The sequence below is a fragment of the Salmo trutta genome, chromosome 23, assembly GCF_901001165.1.
Source record: "Salmo trutta chromosome 23, fSalTru1.1, whole genome shotgun sequence".
Taxonomy (NCBI): domain Eukaryota; kingdom Metazoa; phylum Chordata; class Actinopteri; order Salmoniformes; family Salmonidae; genus Salmo; species Salmo trutta.
Window position 1 is genome coordinate 45,734,782 of NC_042979.1, and position 25,877 is coordinate 45,760,658.

A 25,877-nucleotide genomic window follows, 5' to 3' on the forward strand; every position below is an offset into this window, starting at 1 on the left:
ATTATGGTGTCTGTTAGCCTTTTGGCCTGTTAGCCTGTTATTATGGTGTCTGTTGGCCTGTTGGCCTGTTACTATGGTGTCTGTTGGCCTGTTAGCCTGTTAGCCTGTTAGCCTGTTAGCCTGTTAGCCTGTTAGCCTGTTATTATGGTGCCTGTTAGCCTGTTAGCCTGTTAGCCTGTTAGCCTGTTAGCCTGTTATTATGGTGTCTGTTAGCCTGTTAGCCTGTTGGCCTGTTTGTTATTATGGTGTCTGTGTTCTTGTCTGTTATACTCGTTGTACCCTTATACATCTTCTACTCACCTGACAATTTTTTTTAAATGCACAATGCAATTATCAGGAATCTATTATTTTCCATCTTATATCCTAACTAGACAATAGGCTATAAAGGTCTGTGGAAAGTTGTGTAATGTAAATAAATCCAGGGAGGATGAGCCAAACTAGGCTCATTTGGTGAATTTGCGATGCGTTTAAGTTAAGACATTTGAGATAGTTTACTAAGATGTACAGAGCCTTCAGAAAGTATTCAGACACCTTCCCTTTCTCCACATTTTGTTACATTACAGCCTTATTCTAAAATGGATCAAATTATTATTATTTTTTGTCATCAATCTACACACAATACCCATAATGACAAAGCTAGGACAGTTTAAAAAAATACACTACCGTTCAACAGTTTGGGGTCACTTAGAAATGTCCTTGTTTTTGAAAGAAAATAACATTTTCTGTCCATTAAAATAACATCAAGTTGATCAGAAATACAGTGTAGACATTGTTAATGTTGTAAATGACTATTGTAGCTGGAAACGGCTGATTTGTACAGAGGCCCATTATCAGCAACCATCACTCCTGTGTTCCAATGGCACATTGTGTTAGCTAATCCAAGCCACTCCTCAGTAAAAGGCAGATGACAGCCCGCTTGGAGTTTGCGAAACGGCACATAAATACTCAAGATTCTCTGGACTGATGAAACCAAGATTGAACTCTTTGGCCTGAATGCCAAGCGTCACATCTGGAGGAAACCTGGCACCATCCCTACGGTGAAGCATGGTGGGGCTATTATCATGCTGTGGGGATGTTTATCAGCGGCAGGGACCAGTCGAGGGAAAGAGGAACGGAGCAAAGTGCTGAGAGATCCTTAATGAAAACCTGCTCCAGAGCGCTCAGGACCTCAGACTGGGGTGAAGGTTCACCTTCCAACAGGACAACGACCCAAAGCACACAGCCAAGACAACGCAGGAGTGGCTTCGGGACAAGTCTCTGAATGTCCTTGAGTGGCCCAGACAGAGCCCGGACTTGAACCCGATCGAACATATCTGGAGAGACCTGAAAATAGCTGTTCAGGGACACTCCACATCCAACCTGACTGAGCTTGAGAGGAATGGGAGAAACTCCCCAAATACAGGTGTGCCAAGCGTGTAGCGTCAAACCCAAGAAGACTCGAGGCTGAAATCGCTGACAAAGGTGCTTCAAGAAAGTACTGAGTAAAAGGTCTGAATAATTACGTAAATGTGATATTTTAGTTTTAGAAATTAGCAAACATTTCTAAAAACCTGTTTTTGCTTTGTCATTGTGTGTAGATTGATGAGGGGGGAAAAAACGATTGAATCCATTTTAGAATAAGGCTGTAACGAAACAACAATGTGGATAAAGTCAAGGGGTCTGAATACTTTCTGAATGCACTCTATACACGGTTCTTTGTGCATCTCTTCTCTCTCCCCCTCGCGCTGGCTCGCCTGCTCTTTTTCTGCGCTTTTGATACCAGTGTGTGATAAGTCTTCGGTCTGTTGCCTGTAGAATATCCTATAAATTGATGATAGGCCCTGCTTTACTGAAGTTGCAAGAGATTGCAAACTAAGAAATTGTGAGAATGCATTGCGAGATAAAGCTTTTTATTAATACCGATAGATAGGCCTAGTGCACGATCTTGACTGTCTGCCTGGTGGCCGACCTGCCTATATTGTCCCCTCTCTCTCTCCGTTCTTTGCTAGCTCGCTACGAAAGATGCGTGTGTATGTGTTCTCGGAAGAACGACAACTAATCAGTCTCCTCTGTTCCCAAAATCCTGAATCTTAGGAGTCGAATTGTCAATTCCTAGTGGAATCAACTCTTGACACAGAATTGGGAGTCAACACCGGTAGTCGACGTGCAAGGATTCGAGTAATCAATTATTTTGGAGTCCACTCTTCACCACTAAGTTATCGTCGTCAACAATTGGAAAAATGGCATATAAAGTCAAGCGACAGCAGTGAAGTCCTGTATGGAATTGCGGTCCTGTAATGGTAGTACAGGTGTGATGCTTCACCATCTGAAAGGGACCCAAACCCAAACCATTACTGGCAGCAGCACAGCTGCATTGTGGTATTTTATGAACTTATCAATTTAACGGATAAGCGATTTACATTTACATTTTAGTCATTTAGCAGACGCTCTTATCCAGAGCGACTTACAGTAGTGAATGCATATCATTTCATACATTTTTTTTTTTCGTACTGGCCCCCCCGTGGAAATCGAACCCACAACCCTGGCGTTGCAAACACCATGCTCTACCAACTGAGCTAATACAAATGTGCAGTTAGAACGTCATGAAAATTGTCCATTTGTCACATTACTATTGACTTCCACCTTTTGATTTTGATTGGTCCCTAAAGATTCTATACAGTATTGCTGTCGGCTATGATAGATGTGTGGAAGGGAACTAGTTTCCCGGGAAGCAATAGACAATTTTTCAACTATGCTCATGTTTGTGGAAACTTTGAACATAAGAGTTATATGTAAGAGTTATTATGGTGTCTGTTAGCCTGTTATTATGGTGTCTGTTAGCCTGTTATAAGAGTTATATGTAAGAGTATACCTGGACTAAACCACCTTTTTATTTCACTTCCTTTTCTATTGGATTGTGTGCGTCTGGTAAGTGGCTCTGAACACCTTTTTGATATTTGCCACTGTGGTTTTCACTTGAGACTAGCTGTTTTAGTTGTAGTTGGATTGTTTTTAGCAGGGAAATCACTAGTCAGAAAGGCTGTTCGGCTTCTACGTGCCAGTCTGTAAGAAACCATTCTGAGGTGGATTTCCCTGTTTAGTTTGTTTTACAGGTTTGTGTGTTTACAGTTGCGATGGTGGATTAGTTAGTTCTAGTTTAGTTGATTTGTAGGCGGTGAGAGAAATAACTAAACTGGGCTGACCTCTGTTCCTTTTTCTCTCTCTCTCCCTCTCCCCTTTCTCCCCCTCTCTCTCTCCCCCTCTCCCTCTCTCTCCCAGCTGCCTGCCTGCCAGTGAACACTTCCGTACTGATGTAGGAAAGACCGCCGAAGGCTCCATCCCACCTCTGGTGTACAGCATCGCAGACCGCACAGACAAACAGGTTACTCCTGTCCATCCATCACTCTAACACACACACACACACACACACACACACACACAATCACTCACTCTCAGTGAAGAGCTTTCTGGTTTAAAGACAGAAATAATATATGTTTTGAAGTAATTCATTATTTTTTGCACAACAAAACCCTGTCCACCTCCATGTTAATGGAATATGTTGAAGAGAGTCAGTAGCACTGCTAGTATCAGTCCTTATACTAGGTAACGGAGTGTCTGTTAGCCTGGGTGCCAGTCTGTTAGCCTGGGTGCCAGTCTGTTAGCCTGGGTGCCAGTCTGTTAGCCTGGGTGCCAGTCTGTTAGCCTGGGTGCCAGTCTGTTAGCCTGGGTGCCAGTCTGTTAGCCTGGGTGCCAGTCTGTTAGCCTGGGTGCCAGTCTGTTAGCCTGGGTGCCAGTCTGTTTTTGCTTTCTCGCCAAATGTGACAGAGTGGCAAGAATGGCACAAACAGATCTGGGATCAGGCTAGTGTTGTGTGTACTGTGTTTAATTTTGGATGTACGTAATCTTCTTAGTCGACATATTCATTTCCTGTCTGCCTTTCTGTTGTTTTTCTTCTTATTCTTTTGCTCTTTGTCTGTCTGTCTAATTACCCTCCCCCCTCCCCTCCCCACCCCAATGGGCCTTGGCCCTGATCGGAGGGCGTGTACTCCTCAGACTGAGGAGTCTGGTGAGGGGGTAGACATGGTGGTGCTGTGCCACCCTACCAGCGGAGTAGACTTGGAGCTCTACACCCCAGAGCTGCTATTCCACCAGCAGCCTCTAGAGGCACCAGTAAGCTGCAGTGTACAGCAGGAGAGAGGCGCACACACTGGCTCTGTCCAGCAGAGGGAGCCCTCAGCTCTCCGTCACATTCAGCACATCCACTCAAATGTTCAGAGATGAAGACCGGGGATAGGAAGATGTATGTTGGTGTGATGTTATGGGGCAATTACAGATAACAACATTTAGTGCCCCATGTATAGTATACTAGTGATTTGATCAATACCATATTTGACGTTGATTAAAAGTAGACACAGCGATATGACAGCTGCAGAACGTAATCAGCGTTTGTGGGGAAATTTACGCAACAACTACGAGCATTGACGCATGAGGATCAACTTCTCCCCTGTTTTGGTCCCGTGACTAACAGCGTGAAGCCAACCCGTGCACATGCACAGATACTGTGTGGGTGTACAGTCTTGCATCTTGCTCATCTCAATGTCTGCGGTGCTGCTCGTGGGCAATGTCATTTCGCTGAGTCTATTTGCAAATTGGTATCCTAAAATATTACTTATAGTCTTTTGATTTGTATTATCTTGATGTAGACATGCTTGATAATCCATCTACAATACATTGATCTGAATTCCGATTGGTTTATGATATATCAGCCAATCAAAATCAAATCTCCAAAGCTGCGATTGGATGCCTGACCCTGTGACGTGTGCACCTCTACGATGCTGTCTTTCTGATTGGCCAGTTCTCTCAACTCACTCTGGCTCACCTGATTCCATGCTCCTCCCACTAAAATCTCAAAATCATCAATCTCATCTTGGTGCAGATGCATGCCAAGTCCCTAAACTGCTTTCCCTCTGGAAATCACATCAAGACACAGATAATGACATATGGTACATTAACAGGTAGACAATTTAGCATCTACACTATAACCCAGTGGAAGAAGAGTGGAAGCCATTCTTAGGTCTTTTCTTGTGTGGTTTCCCCCCCCCTTTCTATTATCTAGTCATTCTCCAACACTCCAGTGCCTTCGTCTTAATCCTTTGGATTATATTTGACAATCTTTTGGATTGAGTTAATCTTTCACATCAATCTTTGATTAGTTTTCTGTGTGTGTGTGTGTGTGTGCTTCTGTGTGACCCGATAGGTGTGTCACTTTGCCTTTTTTTGATAGGCTATTTGTTAGTCAACTTGTCTATAATTAGATACATGCCGCTTCTCTGTCATTACTTGTTGCCCTAAAATACTAAATAAACCCTAAATAAAGCTCACCAAAAAAAAGATGTGATAAATCGATAGAATGAATGTCTCAATTGAGTTGACACAGGTAAAGTATTCTCTTTCATTTCTGCATCTCTTACACAGAAAATAAGTTTAGGGACCGGGGATAAAATGCATGAAAACAACAACAAAAAACTGGAACATTTCCAAGTTTGACTGGTTTTAAGGGAATTATAAGTGAAAACATGTTTCTGATAAGATTTCAGTTCGGCTTGGATGCATATTTGTGGTTGAAATACTATCAGCTCTGACGATGCTGATAAAGATAGTCCCTGACCACACAGTCGTTCTCTCAAGATAGCACCTTTATAGCATCACCGTCATTCTCTCAAGATGCTGAAATAAATATTTCTCCGCTCGTGTTCCCGAGCATGATGTGAGGGGTTATAGTTAACATGATGTGAGGGGTTATAGTTAACATGATGTGAGGGGTTATAGTTAACATGATGTGAGGGGTTATAGTTAACATGATGTGAGGGGTTATAGTTAACATGATGTGAGGGGTTATAGTTAACATGATGTGAGGGGTTATAGTTAACATGATGTGAGGGGTTATAGTTAGCATGATGTGAGGGGTTATAGTTAACATGATGTGAGGGGTTATAGTTAACATGATGTGAGGGGTTATAGTTAACATGATGTGAGGGGTTATAGTTAACATGATGTGAGGGGTTATAGTTAACATGATGTGAGGGGTTATAGTTAACATGATGTGAGGGGTTATAGTTAACATGATGTGAGGGGTTATAGTTAACATGATGTGAGGGGTTATAGTTAACATGATGTGAGGGGTTATAGTTAACATGATGTGAGGGGTTATAGTTAACATGATGTGAGGGGTTATAGTTAACATGATGTGAGGGGTTATAGTTAACATGATGTGAGGGGTTATAGTTAACATGATGTGAGGGGTTATAGTTAACATGATGTGAGGGGTTATAGTTATTATATGAGGCTTTATGAAAGGTTATAGACCATCAGTCAGTGTCCAGATCTCAGACTACTGTTCCATTTAAACCATCTGAACAGTAACCTTCAGTTCCCTTAAAATCTAATTATATACAGATGTTATTGTGGGTGTAGTGAAATGCTTGTGTTTCTAGCTCCAACAGTGCAGTAATATCTAACAATTCACAACAATACACACATCTAAAAGAATGGAATTAACAAATATATAAATATTAGGATGAGCAATGTAGGTATATACATATGAGATGAGTAAAGCGGTATGTACACATTAAACTGGCCAGTGATTCTGTGTCTATGTATATAGGGCAGCGGCCTCGACGGTGCAGGGTTGAGTAACCGGGTGGTAGCCGGCTAGTGATGGCTGTTTAACAGTCTGATGGTCTTGAGATGGAAGCTGTTTTTCAGTCTCCCGGTCCCAGCTTTGATGCACCTGTACTGACCTCGCCTTCTGGATGGTAGTGGGGTGAACAGGCAGTGGCTCGGGTGGTTGTTGTCCTTGATGATCTTTTTGGCCTTCCTGTGACATCGGGTGCTGTAGGTGTCCTGGAGGGCTGGCAGTGTGTCCCCAGTGATGCATTGGGCAGACCGCAACACCCTCTGGAGAGCCCTGCTGTTGCAGGCACTGCAGTTGTGCATCTGTTAAGTTTGAGGGTCACAGACAGTGCCTTCACCACACTGTCTGTGTGGGTGGACCATTTCAGATTGTCAGTGATGTGTACGCCGAGGAACTTGAAGCTTTCCACCTTCTCCACCGCGTTAATGTGGATGGGGGGGTGTGCTCCCTCTGCTGTTTTCCTGGCACCACTCCACCAGGGCCCTAACCACCTCCCTGTAGACTGTCTCATCATTGTTTGTAATCAGGGCTTCTATGCTTGTGTCTTCTGCTAAATCTATGATTGTGTTGGAGGCCCTGCAGTCATGGATGAACAGGGAGTACAGGAGGGGCTGTGCACATAACCCTTGTGGGGCCCCTGTGTTGAGGATCAGGGAAGTGGAGGTGTTGTTTCCAACCTTCACCACTTGGGGGCGGCCCGTCAGGAAGTCCAGGACCCAGTTGCACAGGGCGGGGTGATAGTAATTTAGTTCAGTTACCTTTGCTTTCTTGGGTACAGGAACAATGGTGGACATCTTGAAGCAAGTGGGGACAGCACACAGGGATAGGGAGTAATAGAATATGCCCGTTAACACTCCAGCCAGCTGGTCTGCGCATGCTCTGAGGACGCGGCTAGGGATGCCGTCTGGACCTGCAGCTTTGCGAGGTTTAAAACGCTTAAATGTCTTACTCATGTTGGCCATGGCGAACGAGAGCCCACAGTCCTTGGGAGCGGGCGTCGTCGATGGCACTGTGTTATCCTCTAAGCGGGCGACGGTGTTTAGCTTGTCCTGAAGCAAGACGTCGGTGTCCGTGACGTGGCTGGTTTTCCCTTTGTAAACCGTGATTGTCTGTAGACCCTGCCACATACGTCTCGTCTAGACTATTTTCACAAGCTCTCCCAGTCCACGTGATCAAAACAATCCTGAAGCGTGGATTTCGATTGGTCTGACCAGCCTTAATTAGTACGAAGCACGGACCCTTCCTGTTTGAGTTTCTGCCAAAAGGACGGGAGGAGCAAGTTGGAGTCTTGGTCAGATTTTCTGAGAGGAGGGCGGTGGAGGGCCTTGTAAGCATTCCGGAAGTTTGAATAGCAATGGTCGAGAGTCTTACCCGCGTGAGTAGTATAGTTGACATGTTGATAAATATTCAGCAGCCTGGTCCTCAGGTTTTCTTTAAAATCCCCAGCTACAATAAATGCAGCCTCAGGATATGTGGTTTTCAGTTTGCAAGTCCAGTGAAGTTCTTTGAAGGCCGTCAACGTTTTGGCTTGAGGCGGGATGTAAATGACCGTGGTGATGACGTAGGATCATTCTCTTGGGAGATAATATGGTTGGTATTTAATTGTGAGGTATTCTAGGTCGGGGGAACAAAATGACTATTACACCATGAGTCGTTAATCATGTAACATACACCACCGCCCTTCTTCTTCTTCTCAGAGAGAGATTTATTCCTGTCTGCGCGATGTACTGAGAATCCTGCAGGCTTTACTGACTGACAGAATATCCCAAGAGAGCCATGTTTCCGTGAAACATATGTATGTTACAGGCCCCGATGTCTCTCTGGAAAGAAATCCTCGCCCTGAGCTCGTCTACATTATTGTCCAATGACTGAACATTAGCAAGTAATATACTCTGACGTGGTGGGTGGTGTGCCCTCCTAAGTCGCACCAGCAGGCCATCTCGAGTGCCTGTCCTCCGCCGGCGATGTTCTGGGTTGGCCTCTGGAATAAGTTCAATTGCTCTGGGGAGAGTGAACAAAGGATCTGCTCCAGGGAAGTCGTATTCTTGGTCGTAATTCTGGTAGTTCTGGTGAGTTACCGCCGCTCTAATATCCAATAGTTCTTCCCGGCTGTATGTAATGAGACACAACATTTCCTAAGCTAATAATGTGTAAAAAAATAGTATGTAAAATAAAAAAACGAAATACCGCAGTTTTTCCTAAGAGCTAGTCACGACGCTGCCAACTCCGTCGGCGCCATCTTCCATGATGGGGCAGAAGTTGAAACGTTCGTCTGAACTGTTTCCGGATTTTTAGAGAATGTTTCACAATAGAGGTTTTAGTGTATTTGGAAACAGACTCAGCTAGTTTAGGTCAGAGTAAGACAACTAAGGAAGTGGAACCACAGGATGTGATCTCCAAGGTCAACCTTTTCGGGCCTGCAACATCAGGGATTTCTGTAATCCAATATAGAATGATTCTTATATAAGCTGCCCAGTAATAACATTGAAACTTCGGAAGTGCTCGACCAACCTGGGGAAGAGATCTCTGCAATACGCCATTACTTATCCAAGGCTTTTTCTTGTTCCAGATAAAAGCAGATATCAGTTTATCTATGGAGATGATAAAAAAAGATTTGGTCAGAACGATAGGAATATGTTGAAATAAGTATAAAAACTTAGGTACTACATTCATTTTTAAGTGTTAATTATTCCGCCCAAAGAAAGGGGAAAAAGTACATCCCAGCGTCCTTTTTCAGGCAGAGTGAGGGACATTGGCTTTATAGAGATCTTTGAAATCATGTTTAACCCAAATTCCCAAATATTTCTCTGTAGTGACTCTGAAGGGTACATGACTAAAATAAGTTTACATTAATAGGCATCAATTCACTTTTTTGTAGATTTAACTTTATACCAGGATATTTTACCAAATGTCTTTAGTTGATCCTGGATCTCTGGAAGACCAATTTAAGGTTGACATATATAATATCATGTCATCCGCATAGAGTGAGTCTTTGCTCTAAGCCCCCTCTTCTAATGCCTTTGATAGTGGCGTTATTACGTATTGCTATGTCTGAAGGCTCAATTGCGATGGCAAAAAGCTGAGGGGACAGAGGACAACCCTGTCTTGTCCCACGTTGAAGTTGGAAATAGGATGAAAGGTTATTATTTATGCACACTGCAGGCATAGGGTAGGAGTAAAGGACTTAAAGAAATTGGCCTATACGAACCACACTCGAGGGTTTTTTTCTTTTTCCAGAATAAGTGAAATGCATGCTTGTCTTATTGTTGAGGGTAAAGAGTTTGAGGAGAATGATACCTCAAATATGGAAAGCAAGAGGACAGAGTTGATCTGAGAATTTTTGTCCAGGGATTTACCACGCTGCATAGATTTAATTGCCAACACATTCTCTTCTACAGAGAACTGTTTCTCTAATTCAGCAATTTTCTCCGGTTCAACTGTAGGAATATCTATGTTCTCAAAGAAGGTGTCGAGTAAGGTAGCATTACCAGCAGATTCTGAAGTGTAGAATTGTGAGTAAAAGTCATGAAAGCACCTCTAAATGATTAATGCATTTGTTACCCAGCTTCTCAGTTATCTCAGGTATGGTTTGATTTGCGGTTCTCTAACGCAGCTGGTGTGCTAGCGTTTTCCCTGATTTCTCTCCATGTTCATAATTTGTGTATTGAGATTTACTAATTAGATTTTCAGCTTGTCGAGTTGAAAGACAATCAAACTCTGTCTGAAGTGTCAAACGTTGTTTTAGTAAATCTGCGGATGAAGAGTGAATATGCCATATCCAAATCCCAGATGTTATTTGTAAGTTCCCCTAGGCGTTGAATATTGCACTTCCTTAATCTTGCGCTGTAGGAAATAATTTGGCCCCTTTAGATAAGCCTTCATTGATTTCTATACTGTTGTAGGAGACCTTCCAGGGGTTTGATTAAGTTCAAGAAACAGCTAAATTTGAGATGATTTAAAAGCAACAAAGGATTATTCTGATAGCAGTAGTGAGTTAAGACACCAAGGGTGATAATTAGGCTGTGTATTTGGTTAAATTAGTTTCATAATAAAGGAGAATGATCGGAAATGACTATAGCTTGCTAGTCACACTACATGATAAGTTGCAGAAATATATTGTCTAGGAAGAAGTAATCTGTACGTGAGAAGGTCTAATGAAACTGGTGAGAAAAAGAATAGCCTCTGGCTGTGGGAGAAATGTCACGCATCAGATATGCCATATGCCTTAAGAAATAGCTGAATTGTGGATACTGTCTTTGATGAAGTTGACACCTTAGGAGAGCTATGATCCAGATTGGGCGACAGTACGCAATTCATATCACCACCTAGTATTGAACTTAAACTCTTGCAGGTTATGCGCCATTTATGCATTAAAACAAAAATAAAAGTTCAACAAAGTAAAGCATGTCATTCAAAGACTGTTTCCTAGTTCTTTTTGTGTCAAAGCACAAAGAAGGTATTAAATAAATGCAGTTTCAGCAGGAGCCCGGAAAAACTTCACCTACTCCATGGCTTGCATCTAGTTCCATAGTTGACATGTTAGTAGAAATTAGTGGATTCAGAAAGTTTTCAGACCCCTTCACTTTTTCCACATTTTGTTACGTTACAGCCTTATTCTAAAATGGATTAATTATTTTTTTCCCTCATCAACCTACACACACTACCCCATAATAACAATTAAAAAACAGGTTTTTAGAAATTGTTTAAAGTTTACGTTATTTATGTAAGTATTCAGACCCTTTACTATGAGACTCGAAATTGAGCTCAGGTGCATCCTTTTTCCATTGATCATCCTTGAGATGTTTCTGTGGTAGAGTCCACCTGTGGTAAATTCAATTGATTGGACATGATTTGGAAAGGCACACCTGTCTATAGAAGGTTCCACTGTTGACAGTGCATGTCAGAGCAAAAACCAAGCCATGTGTTTGAAGGAATTGTCCGTAGATCCCTGAGACAGGATTGTGGGAAAGCACAGATCTGGGAAAGGGTACCAAACAATTTTCTGCAGCATTGAAGGTCCCCAAGAACACAGTGGCCTACCGTGTCAGCGTGGGATCGATTCCGGCCAACGCCCTCCTGGCACAAATAACTCAATTCCCCCCCCCCCCCCCCCCCCCCCCGATTTACTTTATTAACTTTCACAGTTCAAATACGGACTGGACTGTCCGTATTTGAACTGTGAAAGTTAATAAAGTAAATCGGGATATTTTATCTTGAAAAGAAATGGCCATACCAAACACTGTTTGTATAACATAAATAGAAAAAAAAAAAAATATTAAGTCAGTAGGATATATAAACATTAAGTTTCCTATCATACAAAGTGTCGGGTATATTTCCACAGTAGATTTTCCGTGGTAAACGTGGAAGTACTTTTTTCTATTGTACCTAATGCTTGTCAATCGCCCTTAGTCTGTTCAAACAGGCCTAAGTTGTTCCGATGACAAAACCAACCAGAGGGCAAACATATCTGGACAGATTTTGGTTGTAAGTGTAACACTCATGATACTCTGAACCCGGGTCTGCCACGGGGTTCAGAGTATCAACCAACATCTTGAGCCAAGGGCAGACACTTGTTTTGAAGTTCGCAGGCGGGAACTACCACATCACTTGTCTAAGACCAACTCATGTCCGCTGGCTACACAAGCCGGACTAGTGCGGGAAGTCTTCAATCGGTAATCTCTGACTTCGGTGCGTTCATGACAACTGGAAACTCGAGGTCAAATCATGACGTCAGTGATCTTCAGGTCGGAAAGAGTTTCCAACTTGGAATTCCGACCTCGTTCCCAGTTGTCTTGAACGCACTGAAGTCGGAAGTTGGCGATTTCGAGTTTCCAGTTGTTTTGAACGCGGCATTAAGCCTTCCCCAAACCATTGCCTGCCCCTAACCACTCTGAATTAATGTTTCAAAAATAGACATTCATCCATGAGTCAAAGAGCAGTGGGCCGGATTCGAACATTTATATGTTATCTGCTGCACCACACCGGCACGGAGGTCACCAATCATTTATTCTACCTATTGATTGCCTTCAACATATAATAAAACAATTGATATTTAAAAAAAAACGCAAAATACATCTACCACTTAAATGTCAATTTATTATAATTCACATAAGAATTCAGCAGAGAAATGCTGTAGCCTCTAAAAAAAGCCTCCACGTAGCCTACATATAAACTCAGCAAAAAAAGAAACATCCTCTCACTGTCAACTGCGTTTATTTTCAGCAAACTTAACACGTGTAAATATTTGTATGAACATAAGATTCAACAACTGAGACATAAACTGAACAAGTTCCACAGACATGTGACTAACAGAAATGGAATAATATGTCCCTGAACAAAGGGGGGTCAAAATCAAAAGTAACAGTCAGTATCTGGTGTGGCCACCAGCTGCATTAAGTACTGCAGTGCATCTCCTCCTCGTGGACTGCACAAGATTTGCCAGTTCTTGCTGTGAGATGTTACCCCACTCTTCCACCAAGGCACCTGCAAGTTCCCGGACATTTCTGGGGGGAATGGCCCTAGCCCTCACCCTCTGATCCAACAGGTCCCAGATGTGCTCAATGGGATTGAGATCCGGGCTCTTCTCTGGCCACGGCAGAACACTGACATTCCTGTCTTACAGGAAATCACGCACAGAACGACCAGTATGGCTGGATGGCATTGTCATGCTGGAAGGTCATGTCAGGATGAGCCTGCAGAAAGGTTACCACATGAGGGAGGAGGATTTCTTCCCTGTAACGCACAGCGTTGATTGCCTGCAATGACAACAAGCTCAGTCCGATGATGCTGTGACATACTGCCCAAGACCATGACGGACCCTCCACCTCCAAATCGATCCCGCTCCTGAGTACAGGCCTCGGTGTAACGCTCATTCCTTCGACGATAAACACAAATCCGACCTTCACCCCTGGTGAGACAAAACAGTGACTTGTCAGTGAAGAGCACTTTTTGCCAGTCCTGTCTGGTCCAGCGACGGTAGGTTTGTGCCCATAGGCGACGTTGTTGCTGGTGATGTCTGGTGAGGACCTGCCTTACAACAGGCCTACAAGTCCCCAGTCCAGCCTCTCGCAGCCTATTGCGGACAGTCTGAGCACTGATGGAGGGATTGTGCGTTCCTGGTGTAACTCGGGCAGTTGTTGTTGCCATCCTGTACCTGTCCCGCAGATGTGATGTTCAGATGTACCGATCCTGTGCAGGTGTTGTTACACGTGGTCTGCCACTGCGAGGACGATCAGCTGTCCATCCTGTCTCCCTGTAGCGCTGTCTTAGGCGTCTCACAGTACGGACATTGCAATTTATTGCCCTGGCCACATCTGCAGTCCTCATGCCTCCTTGCAGCATGCCTAAGGCACGTTCACGCAGGGACCCTGGGCATCTTTCTTTTGGTGTTTTTCAGAGTCAGTAGAAAGGCCTCTTTAAGTGTTCTGAATTTTCATAACTGTGACCTTAATTGCCTGTAAGCTGTTAGTGTCTTAACGACCGTTCCACAGGTGCATGTTCATTAATTGTTTATTTGTTTATGGTTCATTGAACAAGCATGGGAAACAGTGTTTAAACCCTTTGCAATGAAGATGTGTGAAGTTATTTAGATTTTTCCGAATTATCTGTGAAAGACAGGGTCCTGAAAAAGGGACGTTTCTTTTTTTGCTGAGTTTATGTACTGCATGGTATACGAACACTGCTTCAAGCTGCCACCTGGTGGCCATTCTAAATATTTTCTTCTGTTATTCAAATCTTTCTGCTTCAGGATTTATTTTCCTCCTGCGACGAAAGAGGTTAAATTAATATCCGACATCTGTATACACATAAGCCTGTTAACCTACACAGTTTTGACATATGATAAACAGTAAATAACTTCATACATGCTACGTTTATTGTTCAGTCCGCTGATTTCCATGCTAGTAAACATCTGATGTACTTTTTTTTGTGTGTGTATTTTATATTCAGGCAATGATCAAGGTTAGTTATTTTTTAAGAGGGCCTTCATTTAACTATCACTTCTGCCTTGACACTGTCTGGGAAACAAAACAAGTCAATTAATTGACTGTAGTCTGAGCATCTAGCAACCTCATATTAGACAGCTAGCGACCTCATCATGTCAGGTGACCAACGACCTGACAACCTGGCCACAGAGTGTCTCCTCCATTAGACATTACAGGGATCCGGTTCCATCCCATCTTTTTCTGTTACCGTGACAATCACATTAACTAGGACTTCCTGGAAATGGGGTCAGCGGGCAGGTTGCCAGGTCGTTAGGTTGTCGTTAGGTTGGTTACCACTGTGCCTTTTTTGTACTGCAGTCAGGAACACAATTATAGCAGTGTAAATAGGTCAAATGAAAGATCAAAGTTTGCGTCCCAAATGGTACACTATTCCCTACGTAGTGCACTACTTTTGACCAGTGTGCAATTAGTTTTACTAGGCAAAGGGTCAGTTAGTGAAGGATCATTAACCAACATGCATAACTATTGATATTCAGTCCTGCTAGATCTGTTAGGCAGGCAAACAGAAAAACATATTCGAGTTTTCACAAGTCTCATATTTTGTTCATGGCACCAGTGTTCTGCCTCAACAATTAAACATTGTGTCTAGATAGCTGGTTTGTATCCAGATGATTCAGTGCCTTGCTGTCCAGAGACCTGAGTTAGGGGATATTTTAGTATGGGAGGGGGTCAATGCATGTGCTGTACTGTAGATAACCCTGTTGGTAGTTGAGTAAGCAGTCAGTTCTTCCAGCTTGGCATCCTCTTAATATCACAGTGATGTTTTATAGTGCTAAACGTTAACAGCACATCCCAATGCTCCCATGGCATGAGATCATGTCCCCCTGCAAGCCCGGCTTTCCCTTCTGGTACAGAGCAGAATACAATATTCTGGAGTTTTTAGGTCCACGGTACAACAAGACTAGAGTACGCCGTCCTGCTTTCATTCTCACCATTACTATCCTTTAATACAATCCCTGTAGTTATGAAATAATTATGATTAGGACTAGACCATTTATCACACCGCACAAATAATGGTATTGGCATGGATATAGGATGGTGTATGTATGTGTGTGTATGTATGTATGTATGTATGTATGTATGTATGTATGTATGTATGTATGTATGTATGTATGTATGTATGTATGTATGTATGTATGTATGTATGTATGTATGTATGTATGTATGTATGTATGTATGTATGTATGTATGTATGTATGTATGTATGTATGTATGTATGTATGTATGTATGTATGTATGTTCGTTCGTTCGTTCCATGGTACTGTGCTTTGCCCAGAGACAGTAATGTCCTGTCATAGATAAGGCCCTGAAAGCAGAGATATACAGACATAATACTAGTGTTGACATTCTAGAACACTGTTTTCCTCTTCTAACGTTCTGTGTTCCGTGTTCCAGCTACTCATCTGTCCCCCGGTGACACGGTTCTTCTATGGCCGTCGGGAGCCCTTCCACAAGCTGCTGGTCCAGGGAGATTCAGCCGGACGCCTGACCCTCTGGAGCATCCCAGACACCTCGCCCCTGCAGCCTCTCTCCACCGCAGCAGGTACCATTTAGTCCACTAGGTGGCGGAAGTGCCCCAAGTCTATAGGGATCAGCTGGCAAAAACCAGTGAAATCATTCCTTTCCAGTGCAGGGCATGTGTCGTACATTCCTTATGGTTCATCTTTATGACTATGCAATGCCACTAAGCAAAGGCCCTTCTCTGGTCTAAGTCAGGTTGGATAGATGTGTCTGTTTGGGTCTGTACATAGTTAATACTGTTGTTCTCTACTTCCACGACCCTCCAGAGCTCCAGGTGTCCTCCACCATCTCCCTCCAGGAGGCCTTTGACAAGCTGGTTCCTCTGTCGGCGGGCATCATAGACCAGCTGAGTGTGACGCCCGGGTCAGAGGAGCCCATCAAGGTGACGGCCAGCGTCTACATCCCCTCCCAGGGCAGGCTGGTGTGTGGCAGAGAGGATGGAAGCATCATCCTGGTCCCTGCCACACAGACCGCCATCGTACAGCTTCTGCAGGGAGAACACATGCTGCGTAGAGGTGAGTGTGGGGGGTCAGGGGAGAGTGTGGGGGGGGGGGTCAGGGGAGAGTGTGGGGGGGGGGGTCAGGGGAGAGTGTGGGGGGGGGTCAGGGGAGAGTGTGGGGGGGGGGTCAGGGGAGAGTGTGGGGGGGGGTCAGGGGAGAGTGTGGGGGGGGTCAGGGGAGAGTGTGGGGGGGTCAGGGGAGTGTGAGGGAGGGGGGTCAGGGGAGAGTGTGGGTCAGGGAGGGGGGGGTCAGGGGAGAGTGTGGGTGAGGGAGGAGGGGGTCAGGGGAGTGTGGGGGGGTCAGGGGAGTGTGGGGGGGTCAGTGGAGAGTGTGGGTGAGGGAGGGGGGGTCAGGGGAGTGTGGGGGGATCAGGGGAGAGTGTGGGTGAGGGAGGGGGGTCAGGGGAGAGTGTGGGTGAGGGAGGGGGGTCAGGGGAGAGTGTGGGTGAGGGAGAGGGGGTCAGGGGAGTGTGGGTGAGGGAGGGGGGTCAGGGGAGAGTGTGGGTGAGGGAGGGGGGGGTCAGGGGAGTGTGGGTGAGGGAGGGGGGGTCAGGGGAGTGTGGGTGAGGGAAGGGGGGTCAGGGGAGAGTGTGGGTGAGGGAGGGGGGGTCAGGGGAGAGTGTGGGTGAGGGAGGGGGTGGGAAAGGGAAAAAGCAAAGGGGATACCTAAGACTGTTGTACATAGGGCTGTGGCGGCGGCTGTTTTACCGCCACACCAGCAGTCATGACCGCAGACAAATTCCACGTGACCGTTGAGTCATGGTAACCTCCTTTTAATCACTCTGGACATGTGTTAGTAGTACCCAGCTTGTTAACAACCATCAGGTCCTAATGGCCTGGTACTCAGGGCTCTATTGTCCCTCCATCAGGTCCTAATGGCCTGGTACTCAGGGCTCTATTGTCCCTCCATCAGGTCCTAATGGCCTGGTACTCAGGGCTCTATTGTCCCTCCATCAGGTCCTAATGGCCTGGTACTCAGGGCTCTATTGTCCCTCCATCAGGTCCTAATGGCCTGGTATTCAGGGCTCTATTGTCCCTCCATCAGGTCCTAATGGCCTGGTACTCAGAGCTCTATTGTCCCTCCATCAGGTCCTAATGGCCTGGTACTCAGGGCTCTATTGTCCCTCCATCAGGTCCTAATGGCCTGGTACTCAGGGCTCTATTGTCCCTCCATCAGGTCCTAATGGCCTGGTACTCAGGGCTCTATTGTCCCTCCATCAGGTCCTAATGGCCTGGTATTCAGGGCTCTATTGTCCCTCCATCAGGTCCTAATGGCCTGGTACTCAGGGCTCTATTGTCCCTCCATCAGGTCCTATTGGCCTGGTACTCAGGACTTGATTTTCAAATCACATCAAACACTCATCATGAAAACAGTGTGTTTTTATAAGTCACCTCACTGTGGTTGAAACTGAGTGTGAAAACGTGGGTTTGTGGTGGTGGTGGTGGTGGTTTTGAAACCAAACACAATGAAATGGACAGTGTTTTCTAAGGGGATGATTATTTCAAAACACCCATATGCAAATTACAGTTTATGCATAAGCTTAGACCGATATATGAGCCCAAGCTCCAAAAAAAAACTGATTTTTAAAATGGCGATTGTGCCGTTATACATAGCCTACAGCTGGCAGAAAAGTGTGTTACTGATTTTAAGTCATCTTTGGTTTAGCCTAAATTAAACGTTCTGATTTGCCTACAATTATAGTGAATTAGATTTTTGAATAGCCTTGTAATGAGGCATTTTTATATATTCCTAATTATTAATAGGCTGACACATAACCTTATACAAACAGAATGTCACCTAGCGTTTCCATCTCCTCCCCTCTCTCACTGCTTTCTCCAGCGCCGTGGAGAGAGAGGGCCTGCCAACAGTTTCATGAAATGGGTTTTCTTCTGAAAGGCATTTTTACTGTCTATGTCCCCAGACAGATTTAACTTGGTTTCCCAAATTATTCACTTGGTCGCTGCAGGAACAAGGTTGGAGAGTCCATGGCATGAGCAGTTTGAGCTTTAATATCACTGGTCGCGCTGCAGAATGACCAGAGGAACCTGCCCAATATGAGTGGAAAAGGGACCGGTGGGAAAGTGGCCTCCATTTCCTATTCCAGTGCAAACAGATAACATGTGTTTCTTCCCCCCCTCTGTTCCTGCCCGTTAATAAATGGGCCATTCTGAATCAAAACTCATTTTACATATTAGGTAAGACTAGATTACATTGAGAATAGTTTGATTGATGGGTGAAAATATGACCACTTGCTGAGAACAGTTTGTGCAGCCTGAGGCAAGGAACAGAGTGCAATATATTTTATTAGCTACTTTCTCAAATAATCAATAGCCTGTAGTCGCGTCCTGCAGCCCATATATCTTGTGATTTCTAAGGTTTGTATCATCAGGGTCTACAGTATCGGATGGAGGGGTGTGTGGGATTGTTTTACCACTGATTGTATCTCTGGATAAGAGCATGTACTACATTATAAAAAGGTCTTCTCTCGTTCCCAGGCTGGTCCCCTCACCGCACCCTGAGGGTTAGTGACTGTGTTACTATCTCCTCTCTCTATAGGCTGGCCCCCTCACCGCACCCTGCGGGGTCATCGTAACAAGGTGACGTGCCTGCTGTACCCCCACCAGGTGTCCCCTCGCTACGACCAGCGCTCCCTGGTCTCCGGCGGTGTGGACTTCAGCGTCATCGTCTGGGACATCTTCACTGGGGAGATGAAACACGTCTTCTGTATTCACGGAGGAGAGATCACACAGATCCTGGTTCCCCCTGAGAACTGCAGCGTGAGTACAGTTTACACATATAGAAGTGAAGTGAATTTGTTTTTGAATTCCCTCCCCAGCCCTCACTCTTTCATCAGACTAATGAAAATATGAATGTGTTTTCAACAAAAAAACTAGCCTTTTTTTTTTTTTAAAGGACTGTAGTGCATTTTCCAGCATAGAGAGGCGAGGCCTCAGAGTGCTAGTTGATTCTAGTCCTGCCCTCTGATCTCACTCAATGCTGCCTCCTGCTTCTTCTTAAGAGAAGTGGAGAGGCCCGTCTCACACACACAAACATGCACACACAACCTCCATCCCTCCATCCATCCCTCCATCCATCCGTCCACTCACCCATCCCTCCATCCATCCACCCATCCATCCGTCCACTCACCCATCCCTCCATCCATCCACCCATCCCTCCCTCCGTCCCTCCATCCATCCGTCCATCCCTCCATCCGTCCACTCACCCATCCGTCCATCTGTCCATCCGTCCATCCCTCCGTCCATCCACCCATCCCTCCCTCCGTCCATCTGTCCATCCGTCCATCTGTCCGTCCGTCCCTCCATCCGTCCATCCCTCCGTCCATCCACCCATCCCTCCCTCCGTCCATCCACCCATCCCTCCCTCCGTCCATCTGTCCATCCGTCCATCCCTCTGTCCATCCACCCATCCCTCCCTCCGTCCATCTGTCCATCCGTCCATCCCTCCGTCCATCCACCCATCCCTCCCTCCGTCCATCTGTCCATCCGTCCATCTGTCCGTCCGTCCGCCCCTCCGTCCATCCACCCATCCCTCCCTCTGTCCATCCGTCCATCCCTCCGTCCGTCCATCCACCCATCCCTCCCTCCGTCCATCTGTCCATCCGTCCATCTGTCCGTCCGTCCATCCGTCCATCTGTCCGTCCGTCCCTCCATCCATCCATCCCTCCGTCCATCCACCCATCCTCCCTCCGTCCATCTGTCCATCCGTCCATCTGTCCGTCCCTCCGTCCCTCCATCCATCCACCCATCCATCCATCCGTCCGTCCGTCCGTCCATCCATCCGTCCATCCATCCGTCCATCCATCCGTCCATCCCTCCCTCAGCAGCCAAGTATTCTCTTCTATCCTCTCTGTCTGTCTCTCTGTCTGAATGACAGGTACCAAATTGGTGTCCATTACATGAGACTGGTCCACACTGTAAGTAAAGGTGTCTATTCTGCTCTTAATGACCTGTTTAGTTATGCAGCTACTTTACAGCACGTCGATACTTAAGGAGCGGGACATTTAATTGATACGTGAGAGAGAGAGAGAGCGATGCTGGAGGGATGGAGGGATCCATAATCCCTGTTGGGGAGTTACCTGTGTCTGTCTGGATGGCTCCTCTTCCTCGTCCTCCTTAGTACATCCAACATCCAAGCTGATTGGTTCATAAAGATGACCCTGAGCAGCAGTCTTCTCCAGAGCGTTGTTAAAGGCTCTCTGTATTTCACCCATACACTTCCCACTGTCTGTCTAACCCTGCTTTTGGCCCTGGATACAGACTCTAGTCCTTGTACAGTATAATAGCCTTGACTTGTGTTAGCTGGATACAGTATAACCCTGGTGAGGTGGTGTGTGTGTTAGCTGGATACAGTATAACCCTGGTGAGGTGGTGTGTGTGTTAGCTGGATACAGTATAACCCTGGTGAGGTGGTGTGTGTGTGTGTGTGTTAGCTGGATACAGTATAACCCTGGTGAGGTGGTGTGTGTGTGTGTGTGTGTTAGCTGGATACAGTATAACCCTGGTGAGGTGGTGTGTGTGTGTGTGTGTGTGTGTTAGCTGGATACAGTATAACCCTGGTGAGGTGGTGTGTGTGTGTGTGTGTGTGTGTGTGTTAGCTGGATACAGTATAACCCTGGTGAGGTGGTGTGTGTGTGTGTGTTAGCTGGATACAGTATAACCCTGGTGAGGTGGTGTGGTGTGTGTGTGTGTGTTAGCTGGATACAGTATAACCCTGGTGAGGTGGTGTGTGTGTTAGCTGGATACAGTATAACCCTGGTGAGGTGGTGTGTGTGTGTGTGTGTGTTAGCTGGATACAGTATAACCCTGGTGAGGTGTTGGTGTGTGTGTGTGTGTGTTAGCTGGATACAGTATAACCCTGGTGAGGTGGTGGTGTGTGTGTGTGTGTGTGTGTTAGCTGGATACAGTATAACCCTGGTGAGGTGGTGTGTGTGTGTGTGTGTGTGTGTTAGCTGGATACAGTATAACCCTGGTGAGGTGGTGTGTGTGTGTGTGTTAGCTGGATACAGTATAACCCTGGTGAGGTGGTGTGTGTGTGTGTGTGTGTTAGCTGGATACAGTATAACCCTGGTGAGGTGGTGTGTGTGTGTGTGTTAGCTGGATACAGTATAACCCTGGTGAGGTGGTGTGTGTGTGTGTGTGTGTGTGTGTGTGTGTGTGTTAGCTGGATGCAGTATAACCCTGGTGAGGTGGTGTGTGTGTGTTAGCTGGATACAGTATAACCCTGGTGAGGTGGTGTGTGTGTGTGTGTGTGTTAGCTGGATGCAGTATAACCCTGGTGAGGTGGTGTGTGTGTGTTAGCTGGATACAGTATAACCCTGGTGGTGTGTGGTGTGTGTGTGTGTGTTAGCTGGATACAGTATAACCCTGGTGAGGTGTGTGTGTGTGTGTGTGTGTTAGCTGGATACAGTATAACCCTGGTGAGGTGGTGGTGTGTGTGTGTGTGTGTGTGTTAGCTGGATACAGTATAACCCTGGTGAGGTGGTGTGTGGTGTGTGTGTGTGTGTGTGTGTGGTTAGCGGATACAGTAATAACCTGCGTGAAGGTGGTGTGTGTGTGTGTGTGTGTGTAGCTGGATACAGTAATAACCCTGGTGCGGTGGTGTGGTGTTGTGTGGTGTTTAGCTGGATACAGTATAACCCTGGGTGAGGTGGTGGTGTGTGTGTGTGTGTGTGTGTGTGTGTTAGCTGGATACAGTATAACCCTGGTGAGGTGGTGTGGGTGTGTGTGTGTGTGTGTGTTAGCTGGATACAGTATAACCCTGGTGAGTGGTGGTGGTGTGTGGTGTGTGGGTGTGTGTGTGTGTGTGATGTGTGTGTGTTAGCTGGATACAGTATAACCCTGGTGAGGTGGTGTGTGTGTGTGTGTGTGTGTGTGTGTGTGTGTTAGCTGGATACAGTATAACCCTGGTGAGGTGGTGTGTGTGTGTGTGTTAGCTGGATACAGTATAACCCTGGTGAGGTGGTTGTGTGTGTGTGTGTGTGTGTGTGTGTGTGTGTTAGCTGGATACAGTATAACCCTGGTGAGGTGGTGTGTGTGTGTGTGTGTGTGTTAGCTGGATACAGTATAACCCTGGTGAGGTGGTGTGTGTGTGTGTGTGTTAGCTGGATACAGTATAACCCTGGTGAGGTGGTGTGTGTGTGTGTGTGTGTGTTAGCTGTATACAGTATAACCCTGGTGAGGTGGTGTGTGTGTGTGTGTTAGCTGGATACAGTATAACCCTGGTGAGGTGGTGTGTGTGTGTGTGTGTGTTAGCTGGATACAGTATAACCCTGGTGAGGTGGTGTGTGTGTGTGTGTGTGTGTTAGCTGTATACAGTATAACCCTGGTGAGGTGGTGTGTGTGTGTGTTAGCTGGATACAGTATAACCCTGGTGAGGTGGTGTGTGTGTGTGTGTGTGTGTGTGTGTGTGTGTTAGCTGGATACAGTATAACCCTGGTGAGGTGGTGTGTGTGTGTGTGTGTGTGTGTTAGCTGGATACAGTATAACCCTGGTGAGGTGGTGTGTGTGTGTGTGTGTGTTAGCTGGATGCAGTATAACCCTGGTGAGGTGGTGTGTGTGTTAGCTGGATACAGTATAACCCTGGTGAGGTGGTGTGTGTGTGTGTGTTAGCTGGATACAGTATAACCCTGGTGAGGTGGTGTGTGTGTGTGTGTGTGTTAGCTGGATACAGTATAACCCTGGTGAGGTGGTGTGTGTGTGTGTGTTAGCTGGATACAGTATAACCCTGGTGAGGTGGTGTGTGTGTGTGTGTGTGTGTGTGTGTGTGTGTGTGTGTTAGCTGGATGCAGTATAACCCTGGTGAGGTGGTGTGTGTGTGTTAGCTGGATACAGTATAACCCTGGTGAGGTGGTGTGTGTGTGTGTGTGTGTTAGCTGGATGCAGTATAACCCTGGTGAGGTGGTGTGTGTGTGTTAGCTGGATACAGTATAACCCTGGTGAGGTGGTGTGTGTGTGTGTGTGTGTGTGTTAGCTGGATACAGTATAACCCTGGTGAGGTGGTGTGTGTGTGTGTGTGTGTTAGCTGGATACAGTATAACCCTGGTGAGGTGGTGTGTGTGTGTGTGTGTGTGTGTTAGCTGGATACAGTATAACCCTGGTGAGGTGGTGTGTGTGTGTGTGTGTGTGTGTGTGTTAGCTGGATACAGTATAACCCTGGTGAGGTGGTGTGTGTGTGTGTGTGTGTTAGCTGGATACAGTATAACCCTGGTGAGGTGGTGTGTGTGTGTGTTAGCTGGATACAGTATAACCCTGGTGAGGTGGTGTGTGTGTGTGTGTGTGTGTGTTAGCTGGATACAGTATAACCCTGGTGAGGTGGTGTGTGTGTGTGTGTGTGTTAGCTGGATACAGTATAACCCTGGTGAGGTGGTGTGTGTGTGTGTGTGTGTGTGTGTGTGTGTGTGTGTGTGTGTTAGCTGGATACAGTATAACCCTGGTGAGGTGGTGTGTGTGTGTGTGTGTGTGTGTGTGTGTGTGTTAGCTGGATACAGTATAACCCTGGTGAGGTGGTGTGTGTGTGTGTGTTAGCTGGATACAGTATAACCCTGGTGAGGTGGTGTGTGTGTGTGTGTGTGTGTGTGTGTGTGTTAGCTGGATACAGTATAACCCTGGTGAGGTGGTGTGTGTGTGTGTGTGTGTTAGCTGGATACAGTATAACCCTGGTGAGGTGGTGTGTGTGTGTGTGTGTTAGCTGGATACAGTATAACCCTGGTGAGGTGGTGTGTGTGTGTGTGTGTGTTAGCTGTATACAGTATAACCCTGGTGAGGTGGTGTGTGTGTGTGTGTTAGCTGGATACAGTATAACCCTGGTGAGGTGGTGTGTGTGTGTGTGTGTGTTAGCTGGATACAGTATAACCCTGGTGAGGTGGTGTGTGTGTGTGTGTGTGTGTTAGCTGTATACAGTATAACCCTGGTGAGGTGGTGTGTGTGTGTGTGTGTTAGCTGGATACAGTATAACCCTGGTGAGGTGGTGTGTGTGTGTGTGTGTGTGTGTGTGTGTGTGTGTGTGTGTGTGTGTGTGTGTGTGTTAGCTGGATACAGTATAACCCTGGTGAGGTGGTGTGTGTGTGTGTGTTAGCTGGATACAGTATAACCCTGGTGAGGTGGTGTGTGTGTGTGTGTGTGTTAGCTGGATGCAGTATAACCCTGGTGAGGTGGTGTGTGTGTGTTAGCTGGATACAGTATAACCCTGGTGAGGTGGTGTGTGTGTTAGCTGGATACAGTATAACCCTGGTGAGGTGGTGTGTGTGTGTGTGTTAGCTGGATACAGTATAACCCTGGTGAGGTGGTGTGTGTGTGTGTGTTAGCTGGATACAGTATAACCCTGGTGAGGTGGTGTGTGTGTGTGGTGTGTGTGTGTGTGTGTTAGCTGGATACAGTATAACCCTGGTGAGGTGGTGTGTGTGTGTGTGTGTGTGTGTGTGTGTGTTAGCTGGATACAGTATAACCCTGGTGAGGTGGTGTGTGTGTGTGTTAGCTGGATACAGTATAATCCTGGTGAGGTGGTGTGTGTGTGTGTGTTAGCTGGATACAGTATAACCCTGGTGAGGTGGTGTGTGTGTGTGTGTGTGTGTGTGTGTGTGTGTTAGCTGGATACAGTATAACCCTGGTGAGGTGGTGTGTGTGTGTGTGTTAGCTGGATACAGTATAACCCTGGTGAGGTGGTGTGTGTGTGTGTTAGCTGGATACAGTATAACCCTGGTGAGGTGGTGTGTGTGTGTGTGTGTTAGCTGGATACAGTATAACCCTGGTGAGGTGGTGTGTGTGTGTGTTAGCTGGATACAGTATAACCCTGGTGAGGTGGTGTGTGTGTGTGTGTGTGTTAGCTGGATACAGTATAACCCTGGTGAGGTGGTGGTGTGTTAGCTGGATACAGTATAACCCTGGTGAGGTGAGGAGCCCGCCTGATATGTAATTTTTGGATCCGATTTTAAAGTATATCCACTTTAAAATCGGATCCAAAAATCACATATCAGTCGGGCTCCACACCTCACCAGGGACCAATATACCGTGTCTACCGATAGGTCTATTTTTATTGCTGGAATTTAAAAAAATATATACATCTTTATAGATTGTGTTTAATACTGCCTACTAAGATATTGAAAAATCTGATTTCTTACATTTGAGGCAAGAACATTCATGTAAACACCACATAATATTTAGG

General features: G+C 45.9%; 1 protein-coding gene across 5 annotated transcripts in view; it reads left to right on the forward strand.

Annotated features, from left to right (window-relative positions):
* The window catches only part of wdr7 (WD repeat domain 7), a 149,790-nt gene that overhangs the window by 30,344 nt on the left and 93,569 nt on the right, over positions 1-25,877 (forward strand). For 3 of the 5 annotated variants that reach the window (XM_029710513.1, XM_029710511.1, XM_029710512.1), the window contains exons 9-13: positions 3,259-3,361; positions 4,033-4,149; positions 16,072-16,219; positions 16,464-16,712; positions 19,254-19,474. In XM_029710513.1, coding sequence (XP_029566373.1) covers positions 3,259-3,361; positions 4,033-4,149; positions 16,072-16,219; positions 16,464-16,712; positions 19,254-19,474 — 838 coding nt within the window. The remainder of the gene's footprint in view (positions 1-3,258; positions 3,362-4,032; positions 4,150-16,071; positions 16,220-16,463; positions 16,713-19,253; positions 19,475-25,877) is intronic. The other 2 variants (XM_029710514.1, XM_029710515.1) reach the window with 1 other exon arrangement.